The sequence below is a fragment of the Dictyostelium discoideum genome, assembly GCF_000004695.1.
Source record: "Dictyostelium discoideum AX4 chromosome 2 chromosome, whole genome shotgun sequence".
NCBI classification, from domain to species: Eukaryota; Evosea; class Eumycetozoa; order Dictyosteliales; family Dictyosteliaceae; genus Dictyostelium; species Dictyostelium discoideum.
In genome coordinates, this window is record NC_007088.5 from 3119368 (window position 1) to 3143611 (window position 24244).

General features: G+C 23.2%; 4 protein-coding genes across 4 annotated transcripts; 2 read left to right on the forward strand and 2 right to left on the reverse strand.

Moving 5' to 3' along the window:
* Positions 1–501: 501 nt before the first annotated feature.
* Positions 502–17701, forward strand: DDB_G0273573 (AAA+ ATPase, core domain-containing protein; the record flags this gene model as incomplete). The annotated part of the gene is made up of 4 exons (XM_639577.3): positions 502–1543; positions 1631–2281; positions 2421–2995; positions 3077–17701. The coding sequence occupies 4 exons, from the start codon at positions 502–504 to the stop codon at positions 17699–17701; spliced, it is 16893 nt and encodes a 5630-aa protein (XP_644669.3).
* A 586-nt stretch (positions 17702–18287) lies between these two features.
* On the reverse strand, positions 18288–18443 carry DDB_G0273575 (hypothetical protein; the record flags this gene model as incomplete). Its single annotated transcript, XM_639578.1, has 1 exon — positions 18288–18443. One exon carries the CDS (start codon positions 18441–18443, stop codon positions 18288–18290), a length of 156 nt encoding a protein of 51 aa, XP_644670.1.
* An 815-nt stretch (positions 18444–19258) lies between these two features.
* DDB_G0273577 (hypothetical protein) lies at positions 19259–20624 on the forward strand (the record flags this gene model as incomplete). Its single annotated transcript, XM_639579.1, has 4 exons — positions 19259–19586; positions 19678–20249; positions 20369–20431; positions 20589–20624. 4 exons carry the CDS (start codon positions 19259–19261, stop codon positions 20622–20624), a joined length of 999 nt encoding a protein of 332 aa, XP_644671.1.
* A 442-nt stretch (positions 20625–21066) lies between these two features.
* On the reverse strand, positions 21067–21624 carry DDB_G0273579 (hypothetical protein; the record flags this gene model as incomplete). The annotated part of the gene is made up of 2 exons (XM_639580.1): positions 21067–21334; positions 21464–21624. The coding sequence occupies 2 exons, from the start codon at positions 21622–21624 to the stop codon at positions 21067–21069; spliced, it is 429 nt and encodes a 142-aa protein (XP_644672.1).
* Between the last annotated feature and the right edge of the window lie 2620 nt (positions 21625–24244).

Here is a 24244-nt window from a genome sequence, read left to right on the forward strand (position 1 = left end):
ACATTTTTTATTTTTTTATTTTTTTTTTTGTCATAACCTTGATTCCAACTATTTTATCTTTTTATTTATTTTTTTTTGAATGAAAATGTATTTTAATATTATATCCATAAAAAAGTTTGGAAAAAATAAATTTATTATCTCTTTTTCCTAAATAGTTTTAAAGCTTAAAAATTTAAGTTTTTTGGATTGATTTAATTTTTTAAATTTATTTTTTATTTTTTTTTGATTTAATTTTCAAATTTCTTTTTTTTATTTTTTATTTTTTATTTTTATTTTTATTTTTTTTTTTTTTGATTAAATTTTCTTTTTTTTTCTTTTTTCTTTTTTTATTATAAATTTATTTTTTTATATTTTTCTTTTTTTTTTCTCTCATAAACATTATTTGTATATAAAGAAATAATTTTTTTAAAAAAAAAAAAAAAAAAAAAAAAGAGAAAAAAAAAAAGAAAAAAAAAAAAAAAAAGAAAAAAAAAAAAAAAAGTAAAAAATTTGCACACTAATATGGATAGCAATGAGAGTGATGTCTCTCAATTAAATAAATCAAAGAATGAAGCAAATAATAATAATAATGAAAAACAAAATGATAATAAAAATATAGAGCAAACTCAAAAAGAAGAAATTGCACCAAAAACAGAAACTAATAAACAAAATTTAAATAATAGCAATGAAAACAATAATTCAATTAGTCTCGAAGCTAAACACCTTGAGAGTGAAACAAAAAATAATAATGAAAAACAAAATGATAATAAAAATATAGAACAAACTCAAAAAGAAGAGGTTGTACCAAAAACAGAAACTAATAAACTAAATGTAAATAATAGCTATGAAAACAATAATTCAATTAGTCCCGAAACCAAAAACCTTATTTCCACCATTGTAAATATATCTAGTAGTAATCCTGTAGTACATGCAGATCAAAATAGTAAACCCAATATTGAAAAAAATACTCATAATACAACTCAAGCTGTAGTAAACGCATCAAATAATACAACTCGTTTGATTGGGGAAGTATTAGATAAAAATAAAAATAATAATAATAATAATAATAATAATAATAATAATAATAATAATAATAATAATAATAATAATAATAATAATAATAATAATAATAATAATAATAATAATAATAATAATAATAATAATAATAATAATAATAATAATAATAATAATAATAATAATAATAATAATAATAGCAATAATAACAGCAATAATAATGATAATAAAACTAGTACAACCACAACAACCAATAATAAAAAATATTTATTAGAGGATCCGAATAATTTTCGTGCCATAGTAAAAATTAGTTTGGGCTATTTACATAACAAAGAAAAATCAGCTTGGGCGAACATAGAGCAAGAGAAACAAAAAGGTTTTTTTTCATCATTAATTAGTTTTTTTATTCCAGATCATTTCTTTGATCCTATAGACAAAGATTGGATAAAAAATCAACAAAAGAAATCAAAAGTTCAATTCTTGGATAAACAATTACATAAGGAAAATCCGCATAGATCTATGTGGTATTACATTGTTCACCATGGGTACAGTATAAAGAGTTTATTTTCACTTTAGTTATTAAAGAGTTTAATAAATATATATATATACTAATTTAACAAAAATATTTTTTAAAGAGAGTTTGAACAGGATACAGGCGATATTCTTTTGGAGTTATCAGAATCATTAAATTCATCGGGTATTCCATTGATGCCATATTCCATTATAGCAGTAAAAGAAACTTATACCACATTCTTCAATACTCTCACTGGAAATGAAAGAACAAATATAGATTTAATTTTTTATTTCACTCTTAGTTATCCTTATGTTTTAACAAGTGCATATATCAAAATATTGCTTTCTTATTACTTTATTTCCGATAAATATCAAAAAACAAAGTTTATGGATATGTTTTCTCATATTCCTGATAATCATCAAGCTCTTTTTGTTAAATACGTTACTAGATTTTTAAAAGATAACCCTGATATTACAATATTCCAATTTTTCTTTGAACTTTTATCAAGTTGTAGACCTGTAAATGGTAAAGGACCGGTTTTCAATGATTTAAAGAGTATAACCAATGATGAAGAAGGAACATATTCAGACCCTTTTAAGAGTTTGTTAGTTGCTTTCCAAACTCAAAAGTTAAAGCATTTATATGTAAACGAAAAGGCTAAAGCAATCGTTACTAAATTGTTTGCTACATACCCTACGCTATATCAAGTTTTAAGAGATTTTCAAGAGTATTCAAAAGTTGTTGAATCCTTAGATTTAAGTTATCTTTCTGATAGTGAATTTTTAAAGTAACAATATGATATATATATATAAATGTTTATATTTTTAGTAATATTACTAATTCTTTTTTTTTCTTCTTCTTCTTCTCCTTCTTCTTCTTCTCCTTCTTCTTATTAATTTATTTAGGTCATTAGAATTTTTAGGTGCTCAGCCAGAGGATTTTAACAATCAAATATACAAAAGAGGTAAAAAAGATTTTTTGATAAGTTTGTTTGAACTCAATGGTAAAAATGCAAATGTTTGTCAAAGATATGCAATGGAGAAGATAAATAGAGTTTTGGATTTGTTTGCTACATTTTCAATATTGCACCCAGACCATCAATACCTTGAATTTGCTCCAACCTCATTGTCTTATTACTATGAACCATTAATTTCAGATTTGGCCAATATTGAGAGTTCTTTTGAATTCGAAAGAGAAAAGTTAAAAAAAAATTATTCACAATTCTATAAATTATGCGAACATATCATTTTTGAAATTACAAAGAAAGCTTCACCACATCAAAACTTTTTCAACTTTTTCTCTTTAAGAGCCACAAGTCTACCTCTTTCCCTTTCTATTTTAGCAAATTATTGCCTAAAGAATGCATTGGATCAGGTATCTAAAAACAGTGATACTACTTACGCTCAAAATCTTATTTATCGTTTTAATAATTTAAAAACTTTGGAATGGGACGAACAAATGGTTGAATTTATTCAAACTAAAGAGATTGTAAGTTTTTTTTTTTTTTTTTCAGAGTATATGTGCGAAATCCAATTAATTTTTTTTTTTTATTAAAATTTAACATAATAGATTAAAGAAAAATTTATAGAGATAGCTAATAAGTATTCTAAGGAAATTGTAAAGTATAAAAAAGATTATGATACTTTAAAAGTAAATTTAGAGCTTTATTTCAACCACCAAGGTTTGATGGATTCAGATCAACTTATTAAAGAATTTAGAGAATATTCAAATGGAATTGAAAGATATAAAAAATTAGAGAATTACTTAAATCAAGAATTTGGTTTCAATAAATTAGTGAGTGAAGGTACTCATTGCTCACCAAAAGATACTGTGAAAAGTTATCTTAAACATATTCGTCAAACAAAGATTGATAATTTCAAAACACCATTAAATGATGAATCCATTAAATTTATGTTATATTTCATTGTCAAAAACTCTAAATTCTTTTTTGTGGTCTTCAGTCACTTTGTAAAAAATGATACCACCAAAGATATAAATGCTGTTTGTCAAGAATCACAAAATTTCTTTGACTCTCTTGTGAAAATGGATACTCAATCTATCAAGTTGAATTGTGATATGTTTAAGAAACTCTCAAGTAAAGATATTGATTTAAGATGTGAAATAGATTTATTGTGTAATTTTAAAACACCAGTAGATAATAAAAAGGTTCAAACTCACATCAAGGTTGAACAATTTAAAAAGTTTATAGAGGAGGCAATCTCTATCTTTGGTATTGAATCAAATATCAATGCATTGTTTAATTTCTTTGATCGTTTCAAAATCATTAAAATCGAAGATCTCGATGAAGCAAAACAATCAATTGAAAAGGCATTACTCAGAGTAAAACTAAGTACAGAGGTTAAATATGATGATTCAATCAAAATTAAAAAAGATATAGAAAAATCCATAGGTCAATTACAATATCATCAAATACCATTCTTTAGTGTAATTCAAATGGAATTGATTGAATTCTACTCAACTTTTAAAGATAATAAGGACTTCACAGAAAGAAATAGATTAATTAGTACAAATTTAAATGATGCTTTCTCAAGTAATTTAATTGATTATGCTGTTTTAACTTTTAGTATTGTTGAACCAATAGTAATTGAAAATCAATCATATAAAGATTCATTAATGAATGATTCCTCACAAAACATAACAGCAACCTCACCACCACCACCAACAGTGCCAACATCACAAAAATCTTATAAATTTGGTAATTTTTGTTCAGTTATGAAAGAATTATTCCGTCATCATGATATGGAGGATATTAATCAAAAGATTCGTTTCCTTCAAGATAATATGCCTCAATTGAGAGCATTATATTCAAGTGCAGGTGGTGCATATAGTATTTCAACCATTTTACCAAGATTAAAAGAAATGTTAACAGATTCAATCTTTAGTTCAAATGTTATTGGTAGTTCAACATCAGTTTGGCATATTAAAGTAAATGGTATAGAATATTCCTCTGAAACATTGGATGATTATATTCGTGGTTTGAAATTGGCAAAGGTAAAAGAAGCTCAACGTGCTACCGTTGATGAATTTCAAAAATTATATGATGAACTTCATTCAATTTATAAGAGTCACACAATACTTTCAACAAAAATGTTTCACTACGAATTTTTAGATAAATTTATAGAGTTGAAAATTACACCAAACTTAATGGATGATATTAAAAAATATAACATTGAATTAATTGAAAAAATTAAAGAATGGAAAGGTTTAATTAATTCATTTTCAAAAAGAATTAGATTATTAAGAAATCAAGGTATTTCATCATTATTTACAAAGGTTCAAAATTTCTTAATTCAAGAGGATGAAATAATTATCAACAACAACAACAACAACAATAATAATAATAGAAATAAAGAATTAGTTTCAATTGTTTCATCATATATTAAATATTGTTATTCAAAAGTTTATCAATTAAATAATGATACAATTTTTAAAACAATTGTTAACGCTCAAGATCAAGGTAAATTAAATAGAAATTTATCAACTAAAGATTTCATTATGGAGCTATTTAATTTATTTGATGAAACTTTTCAAGATCAAGATGATATTGAAGATAGTAGTGATGATAGAGGTCCACAATTTTATCATGTTCAAAATAAAAAGAATTTAGATTTACTTATAACTCAAATGAATTTAATGGTATTCCCACATCCAAGTCAAGTTTTCTATGGTAGTAAATTTGGAAATGAATTTGATGATTTCATTTATTTAGTAGAGAATGTAGTTGATAGAGTATTCTTTTTAATCGGATTACCAACAAAGAAAGAGTCATTATTATCTTGGTTTGGAGAACATTTTTCAAATCAAACTTTATCAAAATTAGCAAGAGTTTACATTATATCATTTAGTCAAAATGATAATTTCACAGAGTTTTTACCACGTTGGGAAGAACCATTAGCTTGTACATATCAACAATTAAAACAATATTGGTTAAAAACAAATTCAAAGTATGGGGTAGGTGAATTGAATTTATTATCTGGTGAATTTGGTACTGGAAAAACTCTATATATTGATTTAAAAAAGAAACAAGTGGAACAATCTCAATTCATTGCATATCGTTTATCAATTAGACCTGGTACAAATTATTCAGATTTCTATGGTTTAATAAATTCATTATTATTGAAAAAACAACAAAGTAATAACAATACAATTAGAGGTGTTTTACTTCATATAAATCTTTCACCTTATTGCAATTATTTAGAATTTTATACATTTATTTATCCATTAATTACCTATGGTTACATTTATGATAATGGTAAAATTATAAATATAAGTGAACATTTAAATATTCATATCTTTTTAGAGATTGGTACACAATTAAAAGAAACAACAAATGATAAACCAGAAGATGCATTATCATTACTTTACAATATTTCTCAGGTGATAAATTATGAATTAGCATGGAATTATGGTATTCAAGAAATGAAATGTATGTCTTATTTAGGAGGAAATGGTGGTGCTTTTCCAACGAATCCAACAATCATTACAAACAATCAAGTTATACCTGGTAATGTTTATTATGATCATGTAGTTTCAATTTATGGTGCTCAAATTCCATTCTTACGTGATAATCGTTATAAACAATGCCAAAAGAATTTCTTTGCCTATTTAAATGATAGACTATTATTTTTGGATAAATATATCAATTACTATAAATATTTGGCTCAAATGGGAATGAAATTACAAGTTACACCAGAGATTCTCTATAAATACTTTGTTGTTGAATGTGTTAAATTGGCAGATCCAATTATATGTTCAGTGAAAACACTTTGGCGTAATCCACCATTAATTATCTCAAGATCAATTTCAGTGATAACCGATGATGCAAATAGACCATTTGAACAAACTCAAATTGATTTCATTGATTTTAGAGAGAAAACAGATCTATATGACAAAGTACCATCATTACATACGCTAGAGACTGCATCGGCCAATACTTCAATGTTTTATGCTACCATCTCTCAATCATTTGGTATTGTTTCACGTACTTTTATCGTATCAGATTTAACCAAACAATATGGATATTGTTTGACACCAGAGTTTGCACTTCGTCTTTTAATCATTCATGAAAAGATTAAAAATCAAAGAGCTATTATTTTAAAAGGTGATACAGGTACTGGTAAAAGTTTTAGTTTCTTTTTCTATGCTGCTATCATCAATGCAAAGATTGATGAATTACCAGATATTCTATTTGATTTAAAACAATTTTTAAATGCAAAAATGAAACAATTCCCAAAAGAATTCACTGAAGAGCTATTTGATCCTGAAATAGCTGAAATGGTTCAAGTTGCTTCAAAAATTTCAGATATCAATGCAGAGGTTTCAAATTTATTATTTCAAGATATAAGACAATTCATTCTAAAGGTCCTAGTTAATCCATTAATTCAAATTGGTGAAGGTTCATTATTAGATTCTTTAAAAAAGAATACAAGAACTATTGATTCAAAAGAAACTATGGAACAAGCAATCAAAGATATTGGCTCCATTAAATTTAAACGTCTTTTCCAAAGATTAATTATGCATGAAAAGTATACAAGTGATTTATTCTTAAAAAAGATGAAAGAATTGGAAAATACAGCAAAAGATTTATTAAACATTAATTCATCATTGATTTTCGTAATTTTCATTGATGAATTTAATACTGCTCCTATCGATACTTGTGCAATCATTACAGAGTTATTCATTGATGGTACATTGGATGGTAAACAATTGGCATCATCAAATATTCGTATCATTGGCGCAATGAATCCAAAGATGAAATCATCAACCAATGATTCAATCGATTTCACTGGTCAAATTTCAGCATCAGGTAATCAAGATTTCATTGTAAAAGAAACACCACAATCAATGGAACAATTATATTTTGATTTTGGTGAATTTGATGATAGTGAACGTTCATTCTTGTCAACATTATTTAAAAAGAAAACTAAAATGCAACCACATCATTCCAATCAACTTCAAGAGTGTATCATATTGGGTCAAGATTATTTACGTCAAACTAAACAAAATCGTACTCATGTTAGTATTAGAGATATCATGAGAGCAATCGATCTCTATAATTTCTTTATGGAAGATCAATGTGGTAAATCATTAGTAAATTGTGGAGAAATTAGAGAATTAAATTTTGAAGATAGACATTGGATATCATTAATCATTTCAATGTATTTAACTTATATCATTAGAATGATTCCTGGTAAAAATAGACAAGGTATATTAGAAATATTTTCAAATTATTATAATGATCAACGTGGCAATAATTTAGATAATGCTGGTGGTAGAAATCCATTCACTTATATATTCCATAAAAAGTATTCATCATTGTGTCGTGATTTCATTCAATTACCAGATGGTATTGCTAAAACTGAATCATTGATGTTAAATGTTTTCTGTACTATCGTATCGATCAATTGTAATGTACCCTTATTGGTTGTTGGTCCACCAGGTTGTTCAAAAACAATTTCATTTACAATCGTTTTGGATAATATTAATTCACCAACACAAAAACAAAAACCAAATTCACCATTGGCTCATATTCCAATGACAGAACCATTCAGATATCAATGTACTGAACATAGTTCAGATATTGAAATTCAAGTTAAATTTGAACAAGCAATTAATCGTGAAAAAATTATGAAAGCAGAGAAATATAAATCCGTGGTTTTCCTTGATGAAGCTGGTTTAGTCGATGAAAATAATTCACCAATGAAAGTATTACATGACTATTTAGATAAGGTTGGAAATAAAACTGGTGAAGCCAAAGATAATGTTGGTATTGTAATTCTATCAAATAAGATTTTAGATGCTGCCAAAACCAATCGTATGATGATTTTAATTCATCCAGATAAAATGACAGAGGATGATGAAAAAGCATTGGTTGTAGGTTGTCTCTATAATAATAGAAATGATCTCGATGCTCAAGAACAGAAAATTCGTGATGCCCTATGTAGAGCTTACAAAAGAGTTAATGAATTTTCAATCAATACTAAAGAGAATCTATTCCATCAAAGAGATTATTGTTTCTTTTTAAGACATCTTAAAAGAGAACTTGACCTTGAAAGACCTTTCCCATTGGCATTATTGGATTCATTGGAAAGAAATTTCAAAGGTATTAATAATCAAGATTTTATTCAGTTGGCTCAATTATTCTTTAGAGAGCAAAACGTTGATCCACCAGCATCACTTTACACAATAGATAATACAATCGCAAACATAAAGAGTTCATTAGCTGAAGTTATCAAACCAAATCAAGATCCAAGTTCATTAACTTTCCGTTATATGATGATCGTTGATCCTTCAGAGAATGAATCATCCATTTCAATTCTAAAAGAGATTGGTATTGAAAATTTAACAATTGTTAGAGTTGGTGGTTTTGAAAATGATAGTTCAGAGGAATCATTGGTAGAATGTGTTTCAACTATTAAATCAATTATGGAAACTGGTGGTACCGTTGTATTGGTCAATAGTGAAAAGATTGATTCATGTTTCTATGAAGTTTTCAATAGATACTTTATTTTAACACCTTCTTCAGAACATCGTGATCGTTTACAAATGGTTGCAAATATTAGTTTTGGTACTCATTCAGTATTTTGTACAGTTCATCCAGACTTTAAAGTTATCATTCATATGCCAATGTCAAGATTAAAGAATACTCAATTACCTTGGTTAAATAGATTCGAAAAGTATACAGTATCAATTGATTTATTAACTCAAGAATTCATTAGTAAGCATCAATCAAGTACCGATCTATTTAATAACCTTGTGAAGTACTCCAATCATTTCGTTGATACACTTCATAATAAAGCAAGTAAAAAATCATTATTAGCTGGATTTTCTTCAACTGAAACTTGTTCAAGTTTAATTTATCAATTCTTTAAAAATTATGATATGGTTTCAACAACTACCAATTCTAAAAAGAGAGAATTTTATAAATTATTATCAAGTTCACCAACATCGACAGCAACTTCAATTAAAAATGAACCACAAACATTATTCAATTTTAAATTATTACAAATTGCAAAACCAGAATCAATCATTCGTATTAAAGATTCAATTTATCCAATTAATTATTTAAAGGAATATTTTATCAATCAAGAACATTTTAGTATAGTTAGATTTTTAAAGAATTTATTTACAACTAAATATTCAATGAATGAATATATCTCAAATAAATGGGTAATTTTCACTAGAACTTCTTTGTCATTAACTTCCTTTAAAGATGGTGAAGTTTTACTTGAAATTTTAGGTGATAATTTAGTTAGATCAATTATAAATAAGAAATTGGTTTCAAAAGATGATGATGGTGATAATGAAAATCTCGATCAAATAATGTTAGATAGTGTAAATAATAATAATAATAATAATAATAATAATAACAATAATAATAATGGTGGAAGTGAAAGTGATTTTGACGATTTTGAATATTTAAGTGAATCATTAGAAATATTCAATATTGATAGATCACCTTCAAAGATTAATCGTGGTAGTAATAAAAAACCAATTGATGGAAAATTCATTAAAATCATTCATTTAAATTCAATTCAATCAAGTTTAGAATGTTCAAAGATTATTGAATCATTTAAAAATTCAAAACAAGAAAGAATATTAATTGTAATTGCAGATATGATCAATTGTAATCAAAATCAAGTGAATTATATATTTGAATTATTATTGGATATGAATGAATCCAAATCATTGATCACAATTTATCATTACCCACCAGAATACTCATTATCTCAACAATCATTAAAATTAAATTCAATCTTTTTAAATGAAATCGAATTCACTTATATCGATTCGTTAGGTATTAAATTTGAAAAGGATCAAGTTGATAAACATTATGAAACTATCATTGAAGAAGATATTAGAGATTGGATTGCTGCAAGTTGTGGTGTTGATACAACAACTAATACCAATGGTTTTTCAAATGATTATTTCAATATATTTAATAATACAAGTTATCATTATGATTTTAGAGAGAATCAAAAACCAATTAATAATATTCTAAGAGATATGGTTAAGAATCAATTGAAAACCATTTCAAAAGATATAATTTGTAAACAGTTACCAATGATACCAATTAGAACACCAAATAATAATAACAACAATAATAACAATAACAATAATAATAATAATAATAATAGAGTTCAAATTCATCAATTCTATAAAGATGCTTCAATTAGACAAGAGGTTTTAAATGAAATTTTCACTACAAATCCAGAATGGTATCAAATTGTCATTCAAAATTTCACTGATCATTGGTTAGATCAAAAGATTTTCCAAAGAATTTTAGTAAATATTTGTCAACGTATTCTATCAGGTAAAGAACAAAGTGCATTCATTGATGCTATTAAATCTTCAATTACAAACTATCTTTATCCTGTAACTTCAAATATTATTAAAACAATTTGTAATTATAATTCAATTCCAACAATTTTACAAATTATAAAAAATTATAGAGATGATTTTGAAAAAGTTTCAAATAATAATAACAATAATAATAGAAATAAAAAGAAAAGAAATCTTAGAGAATCAACAACTGATGGAATGATTTTAAATTCAAGTTTAGAAAATTATAATTTAATTAAACTTTTCATTAAAACTTCAAAATTACAATATAATTTATCAGAGAATATTGGTATTGAAAGAAGATTAGAACCAATTCATTTATCTTTACCAAAGATTACAACTATTCCATCATCTCTACCATTATATGATTATTTTGAAAGTCAATTTAGTTTAATTTTCGATAATATCATATTGGAATCTAAAAGTAAACAACCCAAGGTCGTATACGGGGAAATTTATTCCTATATTATCAATCATCCAATTGAAGAGTTAATTCATTTCATTGCAGGTAGTGACAATCTTTTCGAACAATATAAACATGATTTCGTTGTTAGAACTATGGGTATAAGTTTAGAGACAAAAGATTTATTCATTTCAATCTTGGATTCATTATTACCCTATACAATCGTCAATCAAGAAGATGATATTGATCAGTCAACAAATAAAACTAAAAAAATTAATGAAAAAGTATTTACCAATTCAATGAAAATAATTCAATATTGGATCATTAAAGAATTTAAAGTTGAAACAATCGATTTCCTAAAGAATATCATCTCACCATTACTTCAATTAACATATAAAGAATATGCATTACAAAGATGTAAAGAAATGATATTAATTACTTTTAAAAACAATCAAGATGATGATGATGATAATGATGACGATGATGAATTTTTTGATGATTATTATAATGATGGTTTTAAAAATAATAATAATAATAGTAACAATAACAATAACAATCAAAACAATAATGAAAAGAAAAATATTAATTATTATGATATTAAATTAATTAAAACTAAATTTTTATATTTAACAATTGAATTACTTTCACAAGAAATTGATCAAATTTCATTTAATATTAAACAAGGTGATGATCAAAATAAGGAAATCATTGTATGGGTTAAAATAGTTAGAGATCTTTTCAATAGAATTAATGTTGATGAAATCTTTATTACAACAGATCCAAATGAAATTGAAGTTTTAGAATTATTAGCATACATTCATTCAATCTATCAATTATTCGTAGAGATTTTATTCAACAATTCCGAATTACCAGATGAAAATAAGAAAATTTTAATTGGTGCATTACCAAATTTCCGTTGTTTAGATTTATTGAAAGTAATGGATATCTATTTCAATCTTATTGATAATGAAATGAAAATTGAACCAAAACCATCAAAAAGTTTAATTTTAGAAATCATCAAACCATTAATTCTATTAAATAATGATAATCTTTATTCTTTCTTAAAGATTGTAAATAATGATTATACCATACCAAATTCATTGATAAATTCAATACCAATTGGTTGGAGTTGTATTATAATTAAAGATATTATAACCAATAATAATGGTATCATTAGAGAAGAAAAGAAATTACAATTATTTGATATGATTAATCAAGGTAGCTTAATTAATAAATCTTTATTAAAAACTATTCATAGTGGTCCATTAACTTATATTAACAATGAAACAATTGAACAATTATCAGTATTGATTCCACAAAATCATAAACTCAAATTAGGATTGGATTTATTGAGAAAACAATTGTTACCAAATCAACCATTAATTGATATTCTTTATCATATTTCTTTTGAACAATTTCAATCTAAAGCAAAATTAAATCAAATCATATCTTTAATATCAGAATTCTTTATAAAGTATGGTAAATTCTCAACATTTGAAATTGATGAAGATGATAATGATATCAATGTAAACATTTTCGAAAGAGTATCATTGATATCCTTGTCTTGTATATTCTTGGAACATTTTGCAGATTTATTAAATCATAATGATTTAGAGACAACCTATGGTTTAATCAATAATAAAGATATTCAAAATGTATTAAGAATGATTCTATCAAATAATAAGAATGATTCAACCATTTTACAATCAACCATTTATCAAGTTTATTTGTTCACAAGAATCATTCAAGAAAAGAAGATCCTAGATTTATTCCAATCACCAGTGATATTGAATTCAATTGGTTTATCACAATATCAAATCAATTTATTAGTTACAAAAGATCAAACTTTTCATTTACCATTTGTTTATGATGATCATTATAAATTAGAGAATGATACCTATATTCATATAAAACAATTCATTGAATTAGCAGATTTAAATTCTTTGAAACAATTGTTTGAAATTAATTCAAAAATTCCAAAACAAAAAGGTTTAATTAGAATCATTTTATTCATTTTATCTTATCAATATATTTCAAATGGTAATGGTTTAAAAACTCAAGAGAATCAAAAATTCATAAACTTTATCATTGCTATCATTGATGATGCTGTAATTCAACAACAACTCGGTTTACTCAATTATTTAGAACATTATAAAAAGATATTAACAAGAAAATTCGATAGAAATTTCATAATCGATCAAATTCTCTCCTCAATTGATCAAAGTCAATTAAAGGTTGCAAATGTTATTATAAATTTCATTGCAATTTCAATTGGTTCTGAAAATACTCATCTTAGTAAATTTTCAAAAGCTATTGTTGGTGCTGTTGATCCTTTTATGTTTAATTTAGGTAAATATTTCCCAGGTTCAAGAGGTGGTCAATTGGTTGATTGCAATGCAAAATATGAAACTTATTATGGTAATAGTTTGGATTTCTTTTCAATTGTAGCTTCAACTTGGTCTGTAATTTCATTCACTGCCTCAATGAGAAAATATACATTCCAAGATTATAGAGCAAGTCATTTCATTAATTTTCAAGATTCTGCAAATCCATCCGATTATGTATTAAATAGAGCATTGGTTTCAATAACAGAGATTGAATTAAATCCTGATCTTAAAGGTTTATTATTAGATCCATGGATGTATATTTCAAATTATACAATGGCAATTTGGTCAGAGTCATTCCATAATCAAGGTGTATTTTTAGATAATTTCCCAAATGCACAACTATCACATGCATATGAAGTTAGATTAAATCAAATTTTTGCTGCCGTTAAAAATGATGCCAACGCCTCTAAAAATCGTTTCCTTGCAAAAACTGTTGCATCAAGTCCACAATTTGATTCATTGTTAAAGCTTAGAACTCTATATACTTTAAATTATAGCTCATTAATAATTCCTCATTTCACCATTCAAACATTGGTTACTGCAACTGAACAACAACAATTCCTTATTATTAAAACCTTTATCAATGAAATTAACAAACTTTGTATCTCAAGTCACTTTAAAGTATTGATTCAATTCCTTGATACTTTTAATCGTTTCACTGCAAATTTATTACCACCAGATTTCATTGACCAATCAGTTACAAAATGTATTAAATATTTAATTACCAATAAATATGAAACCATTCAATCAGTTGCTCCATTAAAGAAAGCTTTTGAAGATTTGCTTAATATTTGGCCAGTTATCATTAAAAATATAGAGATTGAAATTTGTCCAAATGCATTACGTTCAGAAGCGATCATACCATCAATTGAAAAAAAATCACGACTCAGTCAAATGTTTTATCATGATACTCAACCTGGTTGTATCGTTCGTGTAATCGATCAATGGTTAGCAAATACTCAAAGTAAACTTTTACAACTCTCAATGGATAAAGGCAATTTACCCGAAGATATCCTTGAAATCATTGAGAGTTTCACTAGAACTAATAATGAAATCGATATTGGTGATATTCCATCAACAATTGGTAGTGATAATCTATTAATTGGTGCAAACTTTAAACCTGAAGATTTCTATCATTATTATTCATCTTGGATCTCTAAATACTTTGTACTTGATAAATCTAAATTTGTAGGTTCTATCGATTGGTCATTAATTCAAAATTCAATCATCTTACAATATCTCTATGGTAAAGTAATTAGAAATCAATTAATTAGATTTAAAACAGATTTAAAATTCAAAAAACAACCAACCATTAAAAAATCACAAGAACAAAAAGTTGATAATGATAATGATGATGACGATGACGATGAAGATTATGGTTTAACTGAAGTAGTTACTAAAGTTAATGAAAAATTATTAGATAAAATTAAAAAACCAACTGTTGAACCAGAATTTATTAAAGAACTAAATGAATTAATTGAAAAGATTGAAACATTTACAGGTTTTAATAATGAAATAGAAGAAACTATAAAGATTAAATTACGTTCAAGATGTAAATCAAAATTAAATAATGATCAATTAGAATCATTTGGTAGATATTTAATTCAAATTTTACTTTTAATTTCAAAACAAGAAAATTTAGATTTTATTAAAACTTTAAATTTAAATCAATTACAATTTTCAAATTTTAAAAATAATAATAATAATAATAATAATAATAATAATAATAATAATAATAATAATAATAATAATAATAATAATAATAATAATAATAATAATAATAATAATGATAATAATAATAATATTGAATTAATGAGTGATGATGTTTTTGAATCATTTAAATTAGATTTTGCTATTAAAGATTTATTACCAGTTATTAATGTAAATCAAGTATTATCACTATGTGATATATTTATAAATAGTTACCTTGGATTTAGATATTATTATAGTTCAATTATTCCTGACCCAGTTCAACCAAACAATGACTATTTAATTCAATTTAAATCAATTTCAGAGAGTATCTTAAAGGATTGTGAATTTGATATTCGAGAACGTTCAATTCTTTGGAAAGATTATTTAGGTAAAATCATTCAAAAAGCATCTTCTGAAGATTCAAAGAGAATTGCAATATCCATTCAACCAGATTTACCACTTTTACATTTAATTAATAAATTCCAATTACGTGATATCAAAGAACCTTCAACCAATTTATCAATCTTTACTTTTGTTTTACCAAGTATGACTTCAAGTTATTATGCAACATTTATGGGTACACTTCAAGAAACTCTAACAGTTTTACACATTCAATTGGATGAAATTGGTGAAGTTACAAATGATAAAAATAGTAGATTTGGTAGTGGTGGTGGTGGTGGTTTAATCATTTTCAAAGAATTAACAATTGATGATTTAAATGGCACTACTAAAAAGAAATTTTTCAATCCAAGAGCTTCAACCCCTTCACAATCTCAAGATAATAGATCCATTAATCCAATGTTTAAAAAAGCTGATCAAAATTTGAAACTTAAAGAATTAGTATCATACAATAATGAATATCTAACTAAAAATGTTAAAGTTATTAGTAATGATGGAAATGATAAAGAAGAGGATGAATCATTAATTAAAACTATGTTAATATTAAAGGATCATACTATCAAAACATCATCATCATCATCGTCAATACCAATCTTTGCTACGAGTTTATTAGAATGGATAAGATTCAATTTAATTGATTTATTAAATATTGAAGATGTTAAATTCTCTTTCTCTTTATATACAGAGTTACAACATTTCAAATCGATTTCAAGTAAAAAATTAAAAGAACCATTCATAGTCGATACTTTATTTAAGGAATTCATTGAAGCAAATGATGAATTAATGGAATTATTAAATTCAACTCCATCTTCATCCTTCTTATCACCTTCAAAGATTTTAGCTTTACTTTTACAATCAATTAAAAAAATATCATCATCCATATTCACTCCTCTCACTGGTAGTTGTCAACATATATGTAATGTTTGTAAGAAATTAATAAAACCAAATCTTCAACAATTTATTTTGGACTTTACTGTAAACATTGATTCAAATAATATCGAAGAGAATATTGCCAACACACTCTACTCTCAAAATAATTCAATTGAGCAATGTAAAAATTGTAATAAACAAGTTCAACGTAAAACAGTTTTAATTAGCTCACCATCTCATCTTTTAGTTTCTGTAAATAGAATTAAAAATGGTGAACCAACTTTCAAACCTATCGATTTCCCAAAATTCATTAAAATTGGTAATTCATTTGAAATTCAAAATGATGATGGTAGTGGTGGTGATGATTTAACCTATGTATTAGAATCTGTGCTAATGTCAAATGGAAATCATAGTTCAATTCATATTAATTCCTCAGATGACAATGAAAATGCAAGCATTAGATGTTCAACCAATGATCCAGTATCATTCATTAACAGAAGTGAAAATTTAGAGGTTGAAAAAAGAACTTCAATTTTATTCATTTACAAACAATCAACTCTAAAACAAGAAAAAGAAGATGAAGTTTTAGTTGAAAATCAAATGAATATTGACAATAATGATTTCTCAAATGAAGATGCTATTACTACCTCAACTACTACAACTACTACCACCACTACTACTTCTACTTCAGAAGATGAACAACAAAAACAACAACAACAACAGCAACAACAACAACAACAACAACAACAACAACAACAAAATGAAATTGATGAAACAATGGATGAGTCTCAAGAAACTGAACCTGAAAATATTAAAATTAAAATTGATCCAACAAACTCTGCCAAATTGACAAGAGTTGAGATTGTTGATAATCCTGAATTAAATGACAGTTTTTTATCTTGGTTTATTAATATCCCACTTTCTCCTACTCAAAGAACTGCAATTGCCAAAGTATTTGAAGAAAATTCAATCTCAAATTTCGAAACTGCTTTTTCAATCACTGAATATGAATGGAAAGATTTAATTAAAAAAGTAGGAGACAGGGCTCTTTTCTTGAGATATTTAGGTTATTTTGATTAAATTATTTATAAATAATTTAATCAAAAAAAAAAAAAAAAAAAAAAAAAAAAATAATAAATAAACTATTTAAATTAATAAAAAAAAAAAAATCCAAATATTAAGGTTTTAATCAGTATTCGAAATTATCTGTATATTAATAAAAAAAATTAAAAAATAAAAAAAAAATAAAAAAAAAAAATAAACGATTTTTCATACTTTATTAGTTAACCACTCTTTTTTTAATAATTATTAATTTTGAATAATTTTTTTTAAAATGATTTATGGCTCACTTAATTTTTTTTTTTTTTTTTTTTATTTAATTATTTTAAAATAGGTAAAAAAAAAAAAATTTAACAACTAAACTGAGAAATAAAAAAAATTATAATAATAATACCCCATCAAACTAGTATCTCTAATAGAAACTGATTAATTTTTTATTATTTTTTTTTTTTCTTTTTGGGTCAAAAAATGAAAAAACATTTTATAGAGGCCCACATAATTAGGTAAATTTAAAAAAATGATATGAGTAGATATTATCAACGACCTATAGATATAGATAATTAAGAAAATTATTTTTAATTATAAAAAAAAATGGCTATTTTCTTTTTTATTGTTTTATGGAATTGGAAATCAAATTCCATGAGGTAGCAAGTTTAAATATTGATCTATCAGGAGTTTGAATCATTTGATAGTAAAACGTTAGACAATTGAATAGGTTTGATTGTTTATGATTTTCAAAGTATTTATATGATACTTTTCTCATTTTATTTTAGTTTTTTAATTTTTTTTTTTTTTTTTTTAATCATTTTCTATCAATACATTAAAAAAAAAAAAAAAATAATATAAAAAAAAAAAATAAAAAAAATAAAAAAAAAAATGTCAATTTTATATTTGATCACTTTGAATAAAAAAAAATAAAAAAAATAAAAAAAAATAAAAAAAAATAAAAAAAAAAATAAAAAAAAATAAAAAAAAATAAAAAAAAATAAAATAAAATAGGGTAATCACATCATGTCATGGTTTCTATCGATTTGTTTTTAGTTAATAACGACGTTGCAAATAACAAACAAATTCTTTTAAACCAGTTAACGACTTTTTTTTTTTTTAATTTTATTTTTTTTTAATTTTTTTAATTTTTTTTTTTTAAAAAATATTTAGGCCAGAGAAAAAAAAAAAAAAAATATTTAGGCCAGAGAAAAAAAACTCACACCAGACCAAAAATTTTTAAAGACCAGTATAACAATTCTCGATATCTTTTATTACCTGTATAATTATAATAATTATTTATATTTTTAGATATTTTAATTCGATTTAATAAAATTTATAGAATTTATAATATTTTATATAAAAATCTAAAATCTAAAAACAAAATAACCAAATAAAGTAAAAAAAAAAAAAAAAAAAAAAAAAAAAAAAAAAAAAAAAAAAAAAATATTCACACAAATAATCACACAGATTTAGTAAACCAAATAAAAAATTAATATTCCAACATTTTTACCACAAATTAAATAAAAAATAAATAAAAAAATAAATTAATAAATAAATAAATAAATAAATAAAAAAAAAAAAAAAAAAAAAATGAAATTCATATATTCAATTTTCATAATAATTCAAATAATATTTTTCATAAATTTAATAAATGGTCAGATTGTTAGAGGACCAGATTTACAACTTGGGTACGTTGAAAATGGTACAATGCTCCTTGGTTCACCAAATGTCGTTAATATAGGAGATCAAAATTTTATGAATACAAAAGATTTATCAAATTCCTCATGGACAGACCACAGATACAATAGATATGATTGGTCATTCATTAGATTCCACATTAGAAATAATCAATCTGGTTTCGAAGCAACTGCTGATTTTCATCCAAGAGTCGACGAATTTTCAACTATTAAATTCAGTGGTAAGTATTGAAAAAAATAAAAAATTAATTTTAAAATTTTTTATAATTTAATATATACTAATTTTATTTATTTGTTTTAAAATACATAAAGCAAATGGACTTATTCAATATTTAAATGAAACAAATAAAAATAGAAACGTTTTTAAAAATAGAGAAGTAGAAGGTTATACAGTTTGGGCAGAGATTCCATATTCTAAAAATGTAACATCTTTCACAAGTAGACTTGTTGATGTACCATGTCAAGAAACTCTTACAAATGGTTCAGTCGTTGTTAGTACAGATAAAGCATGCCAAAACGTGACAGACATAACCACAGCAACCTACCAAAAAGTAGAAAATTATAATTCAACAGTTTTGGAACCAATCATTTTGCCACCAAAACATATCTTTGAATTTAGTACAAGAACATTTGTCAGCTATTTCACTATCATTTTCCAACTTGATAATGGTGCCATTGTGGATGCAGTTTGGGATGGTGATAGAGATACTTCAATTTGTAAAAATTGTGATTCCTGTATCGATAATCAATGTGCAACCAAATTCGATGATATGAGATGTGATGAAGGTGTAGGTTGTCAATTAAAATTCTTTTTAGCATGGGCTGGTGTTGATAAAAGTGGAAAAAATTGTGTTTCATTAAATAAGATTCCAAGTAAATTCCAAGTAAGTTTTATTATTATTATTATAATTATTATTTTTTTTTGTATGGTAAAAAAAAAAAAAAAAAAAAACCTGGAACTAATAAAATTAATTTTTCTTTATTATTACTATTATTATTATAGAAATACTCTGCTACTGCAATTAAGAATATGGGTACTGGTTTGGTTAGTGATTTCTTCTACAAAGTAATTATCATTTTCTTTTTTTTTTTTTTTTAAAAAACAATATCATCCAATTTACTAACATTTAATTTTATTATTATTATTATTATTATTATTATTATTATTATTATTATTATTATTATTATTATTATTATTATTATTATTATTATTATTATTACAGATCAATGATAATAACAACAACCCAAACACAGCTTAAATTTATTTATACTTTATATTTATTATGTCAAATTGACATTATTTTTATAAAAAAAAAAAATAAAAAAAAATAAATACATGTAATAATATCGATATTATTACATTATAGTTTTTCGTATACTCCAATTGAAATAGATTTTAAATAATTTTTATTTTATTTTATTTTATTTTTAAATAAATAATTTTTATATTTAAAAACTAAATATATTACATTATTTTATTATTATTTATAAATAGTTTAAAATTTAATTAAATGATTATTATTATTATTATTTTTTTTTTTTTTTTATTGTTAATTAAATATTTATTAGATTTAGAATTAAGGTCCCTAGATTTATTAATTTACTTTATAATTTTTATTATAAATGGTGAAATATATTATATTACATTTTATTGAAACCTGTTAATCTTTTTTTTTTTTTTCTTTTTTTTTCTTCTTTTTTTTAACTTGAAAAAGAAGGCATTTGTTTTAAATATAAATTTAACTGATTAATGAAAGTATCACATTTTACTGTTGTACCATGTTTATAGATTGGATTCTTTATAACATATTCTACAAAAATTTGACTGTATATCTTTTTTAAATCATCTCTAAGGTCAGGGACATTTGGGTCAGACATTATTATAAATTTAATACATGATAATGTTTCATAATAATGTAATTTATAAGTTGATGTTTTATAACAATGAAATCCTGTTTTATCGTCAATTCTAAAAGGAAAAAAAAAAAAAAAAAGATTATTAGTCATTATAATTAATTTTTTTTATACCAGAATTTGTGGTATTTTTTTTTTTTTTATAAATGTAAATATAAATAGGAGTAAAAAAAAAAAAACATACTTTTTTGGTGATGATGAAGTAATAAATGCTTTTAAGGAATAAAGCATACCAAACAATAATTTTTGATCCTCTGATTGATTTTGAGACTGTTTTTTTTTATTCCAATCTTCATAATATATACATGTTCCGTCTTTATTAAATATATATATGTTGTATATCATTTTGTTTGAAATTTGGTAGTTTTTTGATATTAAAAAAAAAAAAAAAAAAAAAAAAAAAAAAAAAAAAAAAAATTAAAAAAAAAAAAAAATTAAAAAAAATTGAAATAAAAAAAAAAAAAAAAAATAAAATTAAAAAAAATAAAAAAATTAAATTGAATTCAGATCTGAACATTACCATTATTGACAGACCCGCTGTTAATTTTTATAGGTAATTATTTAACTTTTTTTTTTTTTTTTATTCACTTTAATCATTTTTCTTTGTTATTTGATTGACTAAATCATATTTTTTTTTTTTTTTTAATCGATCAAACCTCAACAACCAGTCAACAGGAAATGGATGGACCAATCCATTTCAACCATATCAAGCATTATATAATCACTGCAACAATTTCAATGGGTTTTAAAAAGGTAATTTTTTTTTTTTTTTTTTTTTTTAATAATTGTATAATAATTAAATTTTAATGTTTTTAAATTTATTATTAAAGTGAAGTAGAAAGAATTAATTCTGAAAAGGAAAAAAAAAAAAAAAAAAATCAAATCTAGATTAAAAGGAGAAATTCAAAGATATATTTTAGAAACTCAAATATTCATTTTTTTTCCATTTTTAACAGATACAAAACAAAATAATAGTAGAGGTTTAATTAAACCTAAAATTCAGAATAAAATTCAGGTTCAATTATACACCTATAGTTATTTTGTTTTGGATCTGTTAAAATTGGATAAAAAATGATTTTTTTTAGTTTGTAAAATATATTTTGATATTGACTCGGACAAATTTGTCATTTTGGTATCTTTTTTTTCTTTTTTTTTTTTTTGATTTTCAAAAATAAAAAAAATAAAATAATCAATATTGATTTATTATAATAAATAATGAAAAAAAAAAGAATTAATTCTATTTTTAACCCCTTTTTTTTTTATCATTTTTTTTTATTTGTTATTAATTTATGATTTTTTTTATTTTTTTTTAATTGTTTTTCTAAACAAATTTTTTTTATAAATTGTTTCCCATTTTGAGTGCACTACAAAAAAAAAAAAAACTTGATTGTTCATCTTTGAGGTTTTACAAAAAATAGTTAATACTAGTTTTGCTTGTAAACGATAAAAATCATCACGGGAGACATTTTTTCCCACATATAATAAGATAAAGTAACAACTGACAAATAAAATAACACCCAGTTTTTAGATTTAAATTTAATCTTTACAAAAAAAAAAAAAAAAAAAAAAAAAAAAAATAAATTATAAAAATAGAAAAAAGATATGGTTGGGTTATTTAAAATAATAAAAAAAAAAAAAAAAAAAAAAAACCTGAAATATTCGTATTAATGGAAAACTTTGAAGGTGGAACAAAGGTTATTTTAAACAAGTATTTTCATTAAAGATTATAGGAAAAAAATAAATTAAATAGTTTTATTTTTTTATTTGATTTATTATCTCATCAATGCTTGTTGCTGTAGTTGATAAAATATTGATGAAATAAATTAATGAAATTCTATGTCACCCCCTAAAAAAAATAAAAAAAAACAACAAAAAAAACCTTTGTATGTCCAATAAATCCAATTTATTTTTTATAAATAATTAATTAATTATTTAAGAAGTATAAAAATTTTAAGGAGATTTTTTATTTTTATTTTTTATTTTTATTTTTTATTTTATTTTATTTATTAAAAGGAAAAAAAACATTAATAATTATAAAACCAAGGAAAAATATTGTTTTAATTAAAACAAAGATTTTAAAGTTTTAAATTATTTACATTTTTGATTTTTGAAAAAAAAAAAAAAAAAAACAAGGAACTTTTATCATTATATATAATCATTATATATAATTATTTTTATTATTATTATTATTTTAACTATTTTATGTTAATGATTAGAGTGATTTATAAATTATTTTTACTTGTTTAACTGCTATGGAAATTGTATGACTGTTGATGATAATAGTTTTTAAAAAAATTATAATTTTATTATTATAAATAATATTTATAAAAATAAAAATAAAAATAAAGTTACACTAAACAACAACAAAGGAGTAAAGAGCTACAAACTAAAAAAACTATACCATTATCACTTAAAATATCTGCCCAAAAGCAAGTATTAAAGTAAACCTTCTAGAACAATAGAAAATATAATAAAAGATTCACCCTATTGAAACCTTAAATGATTAACAAAAATTAGAATATAAACAAAAAGGTCATACCAAGGGAAACATCATTTTGTTTATCAAAATACATAATTAATTATTTTAATACAAAATTATTATTATTATTATTTACAAATAAAATTACCTAGTTAATATTTTTAAAAATTTAAAAAAAATAAAAAATTTTATAAAGTAAAAAAGTAAAAATAAAAAGTAAAATTAAAAATTAAAAAGGGGGTAACATAATAAATAAACTACAAAAAATAAAAATTTTAAAATCATTAATAATCATTATTATTATTATAAATAATGAGGCAAACAGTTAAATTTAAAAAAAAAGAAAAAATGAATAAAAAAAAAAAAAAAATACAAATGGACCGATAACTTTTTTTTACTTTTATTTTTTTAAAAATAAAAAAGTCATCTCCATACTAATAATATTTATTTGGTTATTTTTTTGGTTTTTAGGAAAAAAAAAAAAAA